General features: G+C 34.7%; 1 protein-coding gene across 3 annotated transcripts in view; it reads left to right on the forward strand.

Moving 5' to 3' along the window:
* Window positions 1–4,057: 4,057 nt before the first annotated feature.
* FSTL5 (follistatin-like 5) overlaps window positions 4,058–12,952 on the forward strand; it is a 306,883-nt gene continuing 297,988 nt past the window's right edge. For all 3 annotated transcript variants that reach the window (XM_010586080.1, XM_010586081.1, XM_010586082.1), the window contains exon 1: window positions 4,058–4,177. In XM_010586080.1, the coding sequence (XP_010584382.1) occupies window positions 4,058–4,177 (120 nt within the window). The remainder of the gene's footprint in view (window positions 4,178–12,952) is intronic.

A 12,952-nucleotide genomic window follows, 5' to 3' on the forward strand; every position in this document is an offset into this window, starting at 1 on the left:
AAATTCACTACACTGCTTTCTGGGTGATGCCTCAGTGATGTGACAAACCCAGGAAGAAAAATATCTGTTCAATAGCATTTCACTGAAATTGTCAAATATAATTAAATAACACTTGCGTATTTCTCGGAATGTTTCTTTCAAAGCTGGTCTCTCCCTTGTCTTCTCTGGCTGTGCAGCTGCTTAATTCAGGTCCTAAGTTTCAGTTTGTGGCAAGTTCCCTGAGAGACAAAGTGAGATTAATGCCTTATTCATCTTTGATTAAGGTGTACACACCTCCCCCCTGCCCCCTTTCCAAAGTTCTCAGAAATAGATATACTGTCTGGAAGATTAAAGTAGAACTTTTTTTTCCAATTTTCCAAACTGTGATAGCAGAAAAATGCAAAAAACCTAAGTTGCTTGTACTCAAGAGCTCTATATTTGTTGAACTCTTTAAAATATTTATTAAAGTCTGTGTTAATAATGCTTAAAATCTTTGATTTTCAGCATTGTCCTATGAAACATAGTTTTGATTATAAGATTTAACTGTATTAACAATTTTTTGACCCTGAAATTCCTTAACTCCACTTATCTCCAGTTCTTGTGAAAGATATATTATTTTATATAATATCCTGCACACATAATAAAAGCTTGCTAAGTAACTGAAGTCATTTATATATTCAAATTTGATGATCTGTGAAAAAGTTTCTGACAGCTTAAAACTCAGTATGTCCACCATGAAACAAACAAAAAAATAAAAGTGAAAATAAAAGTAGTAATATAATAAAAAACTTAAAAGTAACTGCTATACAAATATGTAATTCATTAAGTTAAATACACAGAAGAATGTTATCCAAACACTGAAACATCAAATTCTGTCAGGTTATAATTAATGAATAAACAAGATCTAGATCAGTAATGCAAATCTGAGTTCAGAAATACATCATTTGGCCCCAGAGTGCACGGTATAAGCATCCTTTAAAAACAAAATTTCTGATTGTTTGATAATATAACCATTAAAAGAAATGTACAAACATCCTTTACTTACCATTTGTGCTGTACCTCCAAATAGAAATAAACAGCAAGTTATTTTAGGTATCATGAACATATACAGTTGATACCTCATTTCTTTCTGTTTGCCTATACACAGCAACAAAGTCTAGAGTTGTAATGAAGCTTTGAAAATTCTTTTTTTATTCCTTCTCTTTAATTCAACTCTTTAATGGTATAAGTCTTTCTTAAAATAAAGACTTAATAGCATTGTTTTAAGGAGAACTGTGCTTTTTGGTTGTAGTTTTAAAGTAAATAGCCACTTAAGTTATGCAATAAATTCAATAGAAAATTTATGATATTTTGAAAAAAATTTGATATTTTTATTTTTAAAAAGGCAAATAATAACTGCAGACACCCTACATACTTTGGGGATTTTAGGTGGCATCTGTCCGAAGAGCTGACTTTAATTTACATTTTAAGTGTTCATCCAAGTAACAGGCAATGAAGTCAGAAACTGAGCATGTAATAATTTTCTCTTCTTTCAGACAAGTACAAAGGAGAAGCCTTTCAAGGTCAAATAGTCTTCAAAACTATAAGGACTCTATTCTTTTATACCACATGAGGCTAAAAATATATGCAGCTTAGATGGGAGGGTGGTGGAATGTGGCTGCCCTTACTGTCTTCTGTGAAATGACTGTTCTCCAACCTAATTTTCATTGTACAGAGAGATATTCCACAAGTGCACAAAGGGGACAAAGGTTCAACTGTGCGTAGCTAGTTTTAGCATGCATAACTGCTAAACTAATCTGATTCTGACCTTGAAAGTCAACAGTAAACTATTTTCAAAAACTTTTTTTCAACAAACACAAATAAAGGGGTGTTTTCTTTGAGATTGAAAGTCAAGATTCTGATCTTTCTTCTTTCTTTTTTTTTCTTTTCTTTTTTTTTCTTCCCTTGTAATGGACTTATTGTTCCAATAACAGTGACACTGTGAACTAACACAGAGACAGTGAAGGAAAATGCCATTCCACGACATACTTTAATTCTCAGAGTTCTGAAGTAATCTTTTCTGGTGTTTCAAGTCAGTGAGCTAGATTTTTTGTAATAACCCCATAGTAAAGGTTGACCAGAACACCTGATTAGTAGTTCATTTTTGGTGGAAGTATGAGGGGAACCCAGGAAAAATTTTTCACTGTGTCACTTTTTATCACCACTTCAATATCCAGTTACAGAACAGGTGTAAAAGAACAAGCCTTAAGTTATTTATGTAAAATATCTCTCTGTAATAGAGGCTGTTGTCTTTGTTTCAAATCATTCACTGCTAAATATATTCTGCAAGAGACCTCCTAGGAGAGATACCTCTACTGTGTATATTAGAAAAGCTGGAGTACCAAAAAAGGCACTTGAACTGGGAACTGTTGGAATAAGTAGTGATAAATGACAAGAAATCTTAAATCTGATTAATAGGGAGACCCAGAAAGAGATTGGTTTTTGTGGAACAAAAGATAGATGGTGTCAAAGTAGTATGGTATATTATTCTCAAGCTTGATTTTGAGTTAAAAGTATGAAAGCTATGCAGGCTGGTAAAAGTCAGCTGGAATGAGAATGAAACAGACAGCAACCATTAAGTGGTTTTACCAAATTTGGTAGACTAGTCCCCAGAGAAGGGTAGCAGACTTATGCAGGATTCGATTACTGAAACTGTGAAAAGAGGTAAAGCTAGAATCCATTTAGTACCTTAGACATCTCCACAGGAATTAATTCTATGCAGTCCCTGCCTTCAGGTGACTGTGAGGACTACTGCTGTATAAAGACTGATAGGAGTCAAAACCACAGTTTGTGTAACAGTATTGCCAGGAGCATGACTGTAAATGATACAGGATAATAGGTGATCCCCAATTTGTCCACATTTTATGCTCAGCTGATTTTCTATAACAAAGGAAATGTTAGGCAAGACTTTAACATTCTGTACACACTCTGGGCTCTTGGGGCACACTTACGACATTTTGTACTTACTCATGTATATCTTTGTTCTTATTAGAGATTTCTATGTTAGCAGGGTAAGTGCATTAGAAGCAGGGTAGAAAGGGAAAAAATCAACACTGATGCGTAAGTCAGCCTGCATAGAAGTTGTTCATCTCTCTCCCATACTACAGGACTAAATAATATATACTAAACAGAATGACTTGCACATGTCTCAAAGTGATTAGGATCAGTTTTCTGTGTTGTCTGTTTAGCATGATAGTTTCAACACAGATGCTGAATATCAGTAATAAATATGGAATATCTCCAACAGGTACTGAAACCACTTAGAAAATGCACGTTTGTAGGTCCTTTAGAAACCATGTAAGGAAACTCTCATGCCGTATGTATCTATGAAATCTGTGAGTATAATTTGTTATAGGCCTTCCATATTTCTGATCTTATCTTTATGAAGTTATATCTTTGTCCAATCAAAAGCAGCTCTGACACAGATTGTCTATGATTTTTTCAGCATCTCCTGCAAGGATTTTCTCATAAATTTCAGAACATAAGTTTATCAAGGCCTTTAACATTAGAAACAGTTCTGTGCATTCTTCCAGATTGTTGTGTGTCTCCCTTTCTAATATCAGTATCTAATATCCTAATTTTAGTTCTAATGGGTCATAGCTTAATGTATCACAGTAGCTGGATAATGTAGGACAAGCTCATCAAACCAGTCCAGTTTTGTCTGGAAAAATCAAGTTTTTTGTTCATTCAAATAGAAAGTAATTTTTTGGTAACCTGGTTTAAAATATACCAGAACATTGCAATCAGCACAAACTAGGTTGTTACGATGACTGCAGGATGACAAACTTACAGACAGAGTGCAGATGAAAATGGACAAGATCTGTAACTGTGCATAATTGTATGCTGAACTGCTACCTTTTTTTTTCTTTTTCTTTTTGCTGTTGTGCCAGATGGATTACCTTGTTTCAACTATATTTATTCAAGTCCACAAATGGAATATCAATATTGTAAACTTTTATGATATAACTTGTGCCAAAATAATATTGCAGTCTGTCACTGAACATTTACATTTTATTTTGACAGAAACAGACCTGTAAAGATGTTTATGTGGTGGTCAGCTGTTTTACTTGGATGCATTTTGCTGGGAGCAGACGGGTGGCCAGCCAAGGAAGGATACGACTTTAGGTCCTATCAGCCCCTAGTAAGATTACGCCACAAGGTACAGTTTATTCTCTAGCACTTCTGGTTTTTCTTTTCTGACCAAGGGATAAATTACATACCAGCCTTGTCTTGTTTGTGTTTATTGGAGTAATGTTCAGAAATTAACTTTTCCATAACAACACCTGCAAAAATATAGACTTGATTTGACAAGCAAACAGGAGCTGTTTTGATTTGAAAGCCCAGAAATCTTTCAAAGATAGTGAGCTAAGCTCTCTTCTAGTTTCACAAACTAGAGATTATGTGTATCAACAGAAACTCAGAGAGAGAGCCAGGAGAGGCTGCCTCTTAAAGCAACTGTCAGCATCTGCTTAAGGCAACAACATGTCCCAGTACTCACTGGATTTCAGACCAAGCAGCAACCAGGGGAACTGCCTGTCAGAGCAGCATGGTGTTGAAGTTAATTGATCAACAAAAATCTTCCCTGCGTGAGGTAGATATTCACAGTGTTCACTGAATTTAGGAGTTTTGAACTGTGGCATAATGCAGATGTTTCTTGAGATACTGGGTTTCCTAGCTTCAAGCACTATATACCATTCAAATTTTGCCCACCTGCTACACCTTTGTCATGAATCCAGGAGTCCCAAAACAGTTCTCAGCTAACAAATCCTGCCCTTCTTCTGGTAGCTAAAAGGGAAAATGCTGTGATGGTTCTCTATAACAAGGAAAAGGGCTGTAATATCTCCATGGGCTGTCTGAAGCTAGCACAGATCTGATCAACTTCTTAGTTTCTTCTTGGGGTGGTAGTCATGGGAGCAACATCTGAGGACCCATAAGGCCTACAATCAGGCCAACAAAGATGATAAAAAAACTTCTTTTTCCCCTTCTTCTGAATCTGGGTGCTTCAACTAGAAAGCCTGAATTACAGTCAGAAACTCTAAATGTTAGTTTCTATTAATATTTGAAGATCTGGCTAGTTTAATTTCTCGATTTTTTTTATAAAATATGAAAGCTCTTTCTTCTTGGTCCTCAGTTTGAAAAAAATCATCAAATATCATGTGATTCTTTCTCAGCATATAAGGAGGAAGAACTGATAACTGAGTTCTCAAACAAGCAAAATATTTGCTTATTAGCTAATTATTGTATAGTATTTAGGTTAAATATAGAAAGTTTCTAACAGATGGAAAATAAAATATTAAAATTTACATTTAATTATAAAATTGTGCATCCTCTAGGGAATGTTGTTCAATCAGAATAAAGAATGCTTCAGGCCCCAGCCAAATAAATACATAACTGTAAAAGCACACAGGTGTTTATACTGAGTATTTTGCAAAATCAGAAACTTTGTCTCATCAGTTTACTTCCATTTGTCAACTTTAAACAAAATACAGAAAAATAGCACAAGAAAAATACTTTGAAATCTAGAAGGAATGAGAGAGACTAGTAATGAAACTGTGGAAAGAACCACATGAGAGAGAAAGAACACGTACCAAAAAACCCCAAAACATAACCATGAAGAATGTCAGAAGAAGCAGGGGCAGGACATGAGGTATAATGAACATCATTTCTGAGATTTAGATGGTCTCTGACATCAGTGATTGTATGTGGAACTCACAGTATGTTGCTGTTCCTTAATAATACTTCTAATCCTCTGATAACTCTCATATAATACTTGGAATAGGCCATCATAAACATGTCAAGTTTAATATTGGGGAGATCACACATACACATATGCCTGTGTCTGCATATACATATATATACATATGAAAGGTAGAGAGACTTTTCCTCTATTTTTCATTCCTTAGATATCTTTGAAAAACATAAAAAAATATGCATATATACAGAACAGAAGCAAATGGCACATTCTGTAAATAGATTTTGTATTTTTAAAAGAAGATAAAGCTTAAAGGGAAAGAAAATGAATGCTAGGAAAAATATAAAGAAAAGGAAAAAGAATAATGAAAACATGATATAAAAATTTATTCTGAAAAACAAAGAAAACATGGTGGGGGTTTTTTCTAGGCAATATGTCTAGATAAAAAAATGGTTTAGTTTATAGTTCAGCTTTTGTTATTATGGATATGTTTAGTATAAAAAACCTAGGAATGAAAAACTTTTCTAAAGTCAATTTTTAAAACCAGTTCTGGCACAGATACACATATTCAAAACATGTAAATAATATGGTAAAGGAGACTTTCTGCTTCAATCAAACACTTAATGTATCAAGTGCTTAGATTAAGTTATGCAAGTAGAATACTTATTGCAAACAGAAGATAATATCGGCAGTCATATTTGCTTTGATCAAGCAATATATATGCAAGTTTATGATTGCAAACTTTAAAAAAAAAAAAAAGTAATTGATCTTGTTCTAATAAAGAGGAATTTATCCAATTCGGATGGTAGTCCAACCAGAGCAACTCTGAATGTCAGACTGCAGGTAAAAACAATTGTGGTGGTACTTAGGTATTATCTTGAAAAACTAATTGTGTTCATGGTGAGAACAGGCATTCATACTGTAAAGGTTTTGTTGTTGTAAAAGGGATTATGAATAAATTCAGCTCTTCATGCACAGAAATTACAAGTAGGCATTTAGTCTGAATGCATGAAAATCTGAATGCATAAAAAAAGCATGCATAAGGAAAAAACTTTATAAATAAGGAAAAACTTTATGCATAAGAAAACACTTTTTTACTGGGAGTGTGATTGAGCACTGGAACAGATTGCCCAGAGAGCCTGTGGAATCTCCATCCTTGGAGATATTCAAAAGCTGTCTGGACATGGTCCTGGACAACCTGCTGTAGGTGACTGTGCTTGAGCAGGGAGGTTGAACAAGGTGACCTCCAGAGGTCCCTTCCAACTTCAACCATTCTGTGATTCATTATAATACATAATTAAAATTACATGTAACAAACTATAATTATTTTTAATTTTTATTACAATTTATATATTGAACCTCATAGTTGTGAGATTTTACTGATGAAACTTAAAAAGGCTTGAAGAGATTTTCAGAAAAACGTTTTAGAGAAAAAAAATTTTTTACAAAGTCTTTAAAAAAAGATTTACAAAATGTTTTTAGAAACTCTGAATGTCATGATAGCGAAAAAGAGACAATATTCCTTAATCCACTGCTTTAACAGGTTGATAGCAAAATGTGTGATGAATTAAATTGAGAAGTTCTTCATGTTTTGATAACAAATATTTGTAGAACAAATTTGGTTGGTACATTTTTCAAAACTTTTTGCAATCATTTTACTTAGGAAAACATTGATATTACCTATCTTTGTACTGTCCCTTAGCCCTCCTTCCAACTTCCAAAACCCCTCTACATCTTCAATAGGTAATGAAGCCACCTCTCTTGAATGATATTTATCATTTACCTGCAACAAATAATTCAATTTGCATAACTTGAGACAGTTGAAATGTTCAATCTGTTTCAAAGGGCTACCAGTACGTATCATGTTTTATTAACTGTTTTATACATCATTTATCCACATCTTCACCCCACTGTTCACATACAAGGCTGTTTAGCCTGTAGCTTTTTATTAATTTTCAGGCCCAAGGAGTATGTAGTTTGGTTGTTTGGTAAGTTTATGTTGGGATGTGATTCAGAACTCTGTGGTTCCTCATATCCTGGTTTGCAGAGGAAAGCAAGCCATGCAGGTAGATCACTAGGAAGTTCCAGCACATTGTGCTAGGTAAGTCACCTGGCTCTTTAGGGAGCTCTAAAAAATTACCTAAAGCTCCAGTTTAGACATTAGAGAATCTTCCAATTAAGAGATTGCCTTCATGAGTTTTTGGAGTTCTGTGTGTACCTACGTTGCATTCAAAAAAAGACTATGAACATACATTTTTCCAGTAACAGAATATTCCAATAAGTGATTATCCTCCTCCACTGATGGCATTATCTGTGTTCTCGGTTTCCATACATTTTGGGGGGGGAGTGGTGTTAGATTATTTATCATAGATTAAATATGTGGACAGATACTTTAACAATTATATGGGGATATCTCATGCTACTTTAGATAGAATAGAATATATAGCTGATTTAATTCTCGTGCCTCAGTTGTGTGGAACTCATATCCTTCTTCATTGGTGCAAATAACTAGGAGAATTGGTAGTATTGATAGAAATTTTCAGTGCTGCAATGTGTGAGAGCCTGTATTCAGTTTTTCCTTAGAAGGTAATTGTGCTGCATTTAAGAAATCAGCATTTTCACTGGCAATTGAAACCACTATTTTTTAGTCTCCAATATTACATTTTTTTGTTAAAAGTGTGCAGAAAATCATAGTAAAATATGCTTTAAGTATATAGATAACTAACTTCTGAGTCTGGATTGCAAGATTTCCTTGGCTAATGTCAGAGCAGTCTGAAGTTGCCATATTTTGATGATAACCAAAAGTTAGATCTAATGCTGTGGATATTGCTGATTTCCCAACTTTGCTCTTTATATCCTTTAAATATGCAGCGATTTCTTACTGTGTAGAATTTTTTTTGTGTGTATTTAACTTGATCTATAGGAATTAACAGACTATTCTTCAGCAGACTTTCTAATTTATCATAGGCTGTATTAATGAAAAGTTTCCACTTTGAACAGTTTTCTAATTTTATTACACATTAGTTGGAACTGCTCTAGTATTATGGTGGAATTTTTAATATCCAGTAGCTAAGATGAGCTGCTGACTTTCAAGCATTAGGTTTATTTTTCTGTAAATTTTCCAACAGAAAATCTGCAATAATTTATAAAATGTAAGTCTAAGAGCTTGCAGCAGTTCATGCTTAAATTATAATTATGTCCCAAACTAGAATTATAATAATCATTATCATGGCCACGAAGATCAAATGTTTGACTGTATTGTTTATATATGAAATAGTCAAAACCAGGAAGAGATAAGTTGGCTTGAACTAGAACAGAGAAAGGGTATTACAAAGAACTCCTGAAAATTTTATTTTCAGTCTTCTTCCATTGTTAAACTGCCATGGCTTACGCTTACATGGTTATGCTAAAACATATTAGGATATGTGTGAATAGCATGTGAATTTCCTGTTATGCCACTTCTTGGTTCTTCATTTGTCAAAACACTGGAAAAGTTTGTAAGGGACTTTCCATTTGGGAGTCTTTTTGCGTTCCTGCTGAAGTATCGCAAGAAATTTGTTAATACCTAGGTTCCTACCTGAAATCATTAGGAAGTATTTCCAGCATCCTAATGAATTTTCCTCTTGTAATTTGCACAGCTCTGACAGAGCGCAATGTTTCTGCAATGTCTTCAGTGAAAAAGTGTATGCTCTGAGATTTCCAGGTACACAGGCAGGCAGCAGCCAACAGAATGCTGACTGTTGGTTTCTGATTCTCTGTAAGAGGCTAAGAAATATGGAATATAGCCTGTACATTCATATGCATATTCTAAAGCATGCCAACTCTGTGTATCTAACACATGCATGCACAACCCTCCTCTGCAAGCCAGGTGATTCACATGGTTTAGCAGGGAGTAATATTAAAAACAGTGCCTCATTGTGAAAGGTACCATTCTGGTTAGGGAGTTGTTTGGTTTTAGTCTCAAGGGACAAGCAATGAAGATTGCTAATTTAGTCATCATCACGTGCATACCTTTTACTTAGGCCTAGTTCCGACTTTATGGAGTTAAGACCATGATATTCATTATAGTCAGGGTTGTAATACCTAACTAGGAGGAAGCACTGGCTCAGCAGAGTGGGTAGGGGTAGGACGAGCAAACAGTCAGGGCAATCTGGGTAAAGGAGAGAGGGAAGAATTGAGGAAGTTTGGAATTTGGTCTGGGCCTGGGCATGAGCTTCAGTCAGGAAAGAGCTTTTTGTACAACTGAGCAGGTGGGTACAGAGGGTACAGCAAAGGGGACATGCTTTGTTTTTAACAGCTTTCATGGACATCTTCTAACAACTGATTTTGCTGTATTGATTCAAACTCTTTCCAGCCTTGTCCTTATTTTGTCTTGTTTTACCAAAGGGCTAATGCGATCTGAGTCAGACGTGCAACAGCCACTCCTGTCTGTGTTACCTCTCCAGATTGAAATATTTCTTTTAACTTCCTGTGAAAAAATAACCTCTTTCCCTTTTTCTTTCTCCCTCCCTCCTTACTGTTGCTGTTTGCTGTTAAATTAGGCAGTTCAACTGATTCTCATTAATTTAGGCCTCAGGATTAGGTCAGTTCAGAGCTGGTTGTGTTAGATTAGAATTAGGCCCAGTTTAGAGGTGTTTAGGCAACGACTTCGAATGAATGAAACAAAGCAAGAGAAAAACACATAGTGGCATAAACATGCTCTCCCAGTTTATTAAAGACAAATATGAACGTATAAGCACAAAGCATGGAATACATGCTCTGCATTTAGGTTTTCGCCCAAAAGTTATAGAATGTTCTCCCTCAACTAATAGCACGTTCTGTGTTATAATAAAACACCTGTAAAATACAGACAGGCTGAGTGTTCGATGGTTTAATTTTCATTTAGGGTATCATAGCCAAGAAAGAAATACACAGAAAGTAGTACTTCAGGATTCAAAAATAGCCTGAGCTTTCCTTGTATGGCCTGGTCTCCAAACAACCTGAAGTTTATAGTTCACGGTGTTTATCTGGAAAGTCTAAACACCTGCAGGATCTGAGAAATCATAAAATTTGATCCTCTAAAATCCTGCGTCCGAGAGAGAGAGAGGGTAAAAAAAAATCTATTGCACTAAGATGCAGCAGTGAATTCTGAGAACTAAGAACAGAGCTTTTCCTGAGCATGTCAATGCTGCTCTCAGCTCTAAGGTAACAAGAGAATTTTCTTCCTTCTGAGGCTCCCTGAACACAGTATCTATGTCCTATGCAAATTGCAGGATTTGATTTAAGTAACAAGACTCACTTTTTTTTTTTTTCCCCCCCTTAATAATTTGACTAACTGTAGTCAAGAAGTCTTGTGAAACTTTTTTTATTTTATTTTGCTTTTCTCAGGGAGAGGGAGTATGTTCTGCATTCTAATCTGCTTTTTCCTGTGGGCAACAGCATTCAAAAGGCTTGGCTAATTTTTTTTTAAGTCCCATTACAATCATTGTATATTAATAAACTGATATCAATTAAACATGTTATTTTTGCTCTCTCTCACTACATGCTCAAAGCATTTTTTGAAAAAGTCTTAGGAAAGTTGCCTGTAAAATCTCTCTGTAAAATTTCTTCAATAGTCCTTCTTCCAACGAGTCATTCATTGTGGAGGGCGAAAAGGGATGTCAAAGTATGGAATTAAGGCAAGCGTGAAGAAGTTCTTCATGCTGCTTGCTGATGCTTCCATTGCTAACTCATTAGCAACACCTCGCTATAAACTTAGTCAATTCCATGGGGCTAGTGAGGGAGAAAAGGTACATCTTTACTATTGCACTGAACCTCTTGCTGTACCTATCTTTTGTGTTCCTGTTACTGAAAATCACCACTGTGGAAAATATTAATCTCAACCAATTATTTTAAGGCATGATGAGATCCACATGTATTATCTACCTTTGATTACCATTGCCCTTTTAATTTCACGTGTCAGCTTGGCAACAAAGAATAAAATATAAAGTAGTGGTATATGGTGGTAGTGTAATTATCTCCTACAGTACTCAGCTTGGCCGCCTCACATTGCTTTCTAGGAAGAGGATTTCCAGTTAGCCTCTGAATAGGTAAGACAATGGATTTTGGGCTTTTCTGCTGTTTGGGAGTTGATGCAAACACAGTCTATACCGGCTATCATTTTGGATTCTTGATTAGTATGTTTTTTCATATTCTATTCCAATGGCAAATCATCATCACAAATTGCAATCACGGTAGTAGCAAAACAAAACCAGAAGAGATTTGTTTTATATATTACTGGGGATGCTTTGCTCCTGCTTAAATTTGTGCAGTTTGGATTTCTAAGATCAGGAAGGAGGTCAGATTCTTGACATGTATGTTGCTACATAAGTTTATGAGATACAGCTCTTTTCCATGCCTTCCTTGCTGTCTCTTATTCTTCAGATCCTCAAGACTACTCTGTATATAGTTCAATCTCTCTTAATTTTTTTTTCTATCAGCCAAATGTTTTATTTTATTCTTTTCTTTTCCAGTGCTTCTTTTTCTCAGTCTTTTTTCCCAAGGGTTTGATACCTATTTTCATTACCTAGAAGATGTAGACTTTTGTTATCTTTATTAACCTTTGTTATCTTGGTTTGTTAAAATGAAAGTCATATCCTGTAGCATACACAGTGCTTATAATGTAAAAATTATATGCAAAAATCAATATACAAATATTATTAAATAATGAACATGGTGTATAATAGTTTTATTGGTGTGCAGACAAACTGGGATGTACCCCAGCCTCATTTTTTAACTAAATAACGATCCATTTAGTTTATGGTTCATTTTTTCACCTTTCTGGTTTTAATTAGCTATTGAAATTCTGTTTTTAAATGAAAATAATTAAGTACTTTAAACATTTGTTTTAAACGTCAGTATACTGTGCATCTATACAGTGATATATTCCCAAGTGAGTACATGCAGCATTGACGTATAGCAATAATGTTTTGTAAGAAAACTGTTAATTACATTGGGCTTGAGTATAAAATTAAAGTACAATATTTGTTTACAATTAGACTAATTTTAAATTGGCTGCAATTAGATTGACTAAATATTTTGTCTTACATCCATGTCTCTTTTCAATATCTATATTTTAAAACTTCCTTAAGACTTTCAGTCCTATACTTTGTGTGGTAGAAAACCAAGTTCAGAAAAAATGACCTCTTTTTAACACTAAGAAAATATCTCGCTAGTTTTAACTCTTTCTTCTTCATTAGTTAATTTGTCCTAATTATTTTTTCA

Source organism: Haliaeetus leucocephalus, unplaced genomic scaffold (genome assembly GCF_000737465.1).
Source record: "Haliaeetus leucocephalus isolate CR32 unplaced genomic scaffold, Haliaeetus_leucocephalus-4.0 Scaffold140, whole genome shotgun sequence".
In the NCBI taxonomy this organism is placed as follows: domain Eukaryota; kingdom Metazoa; phylum Chordata; class Aves; order Accipitriformes; family Accipitridae; genus Haliaeetus; species Haliaeetus leucocephalus.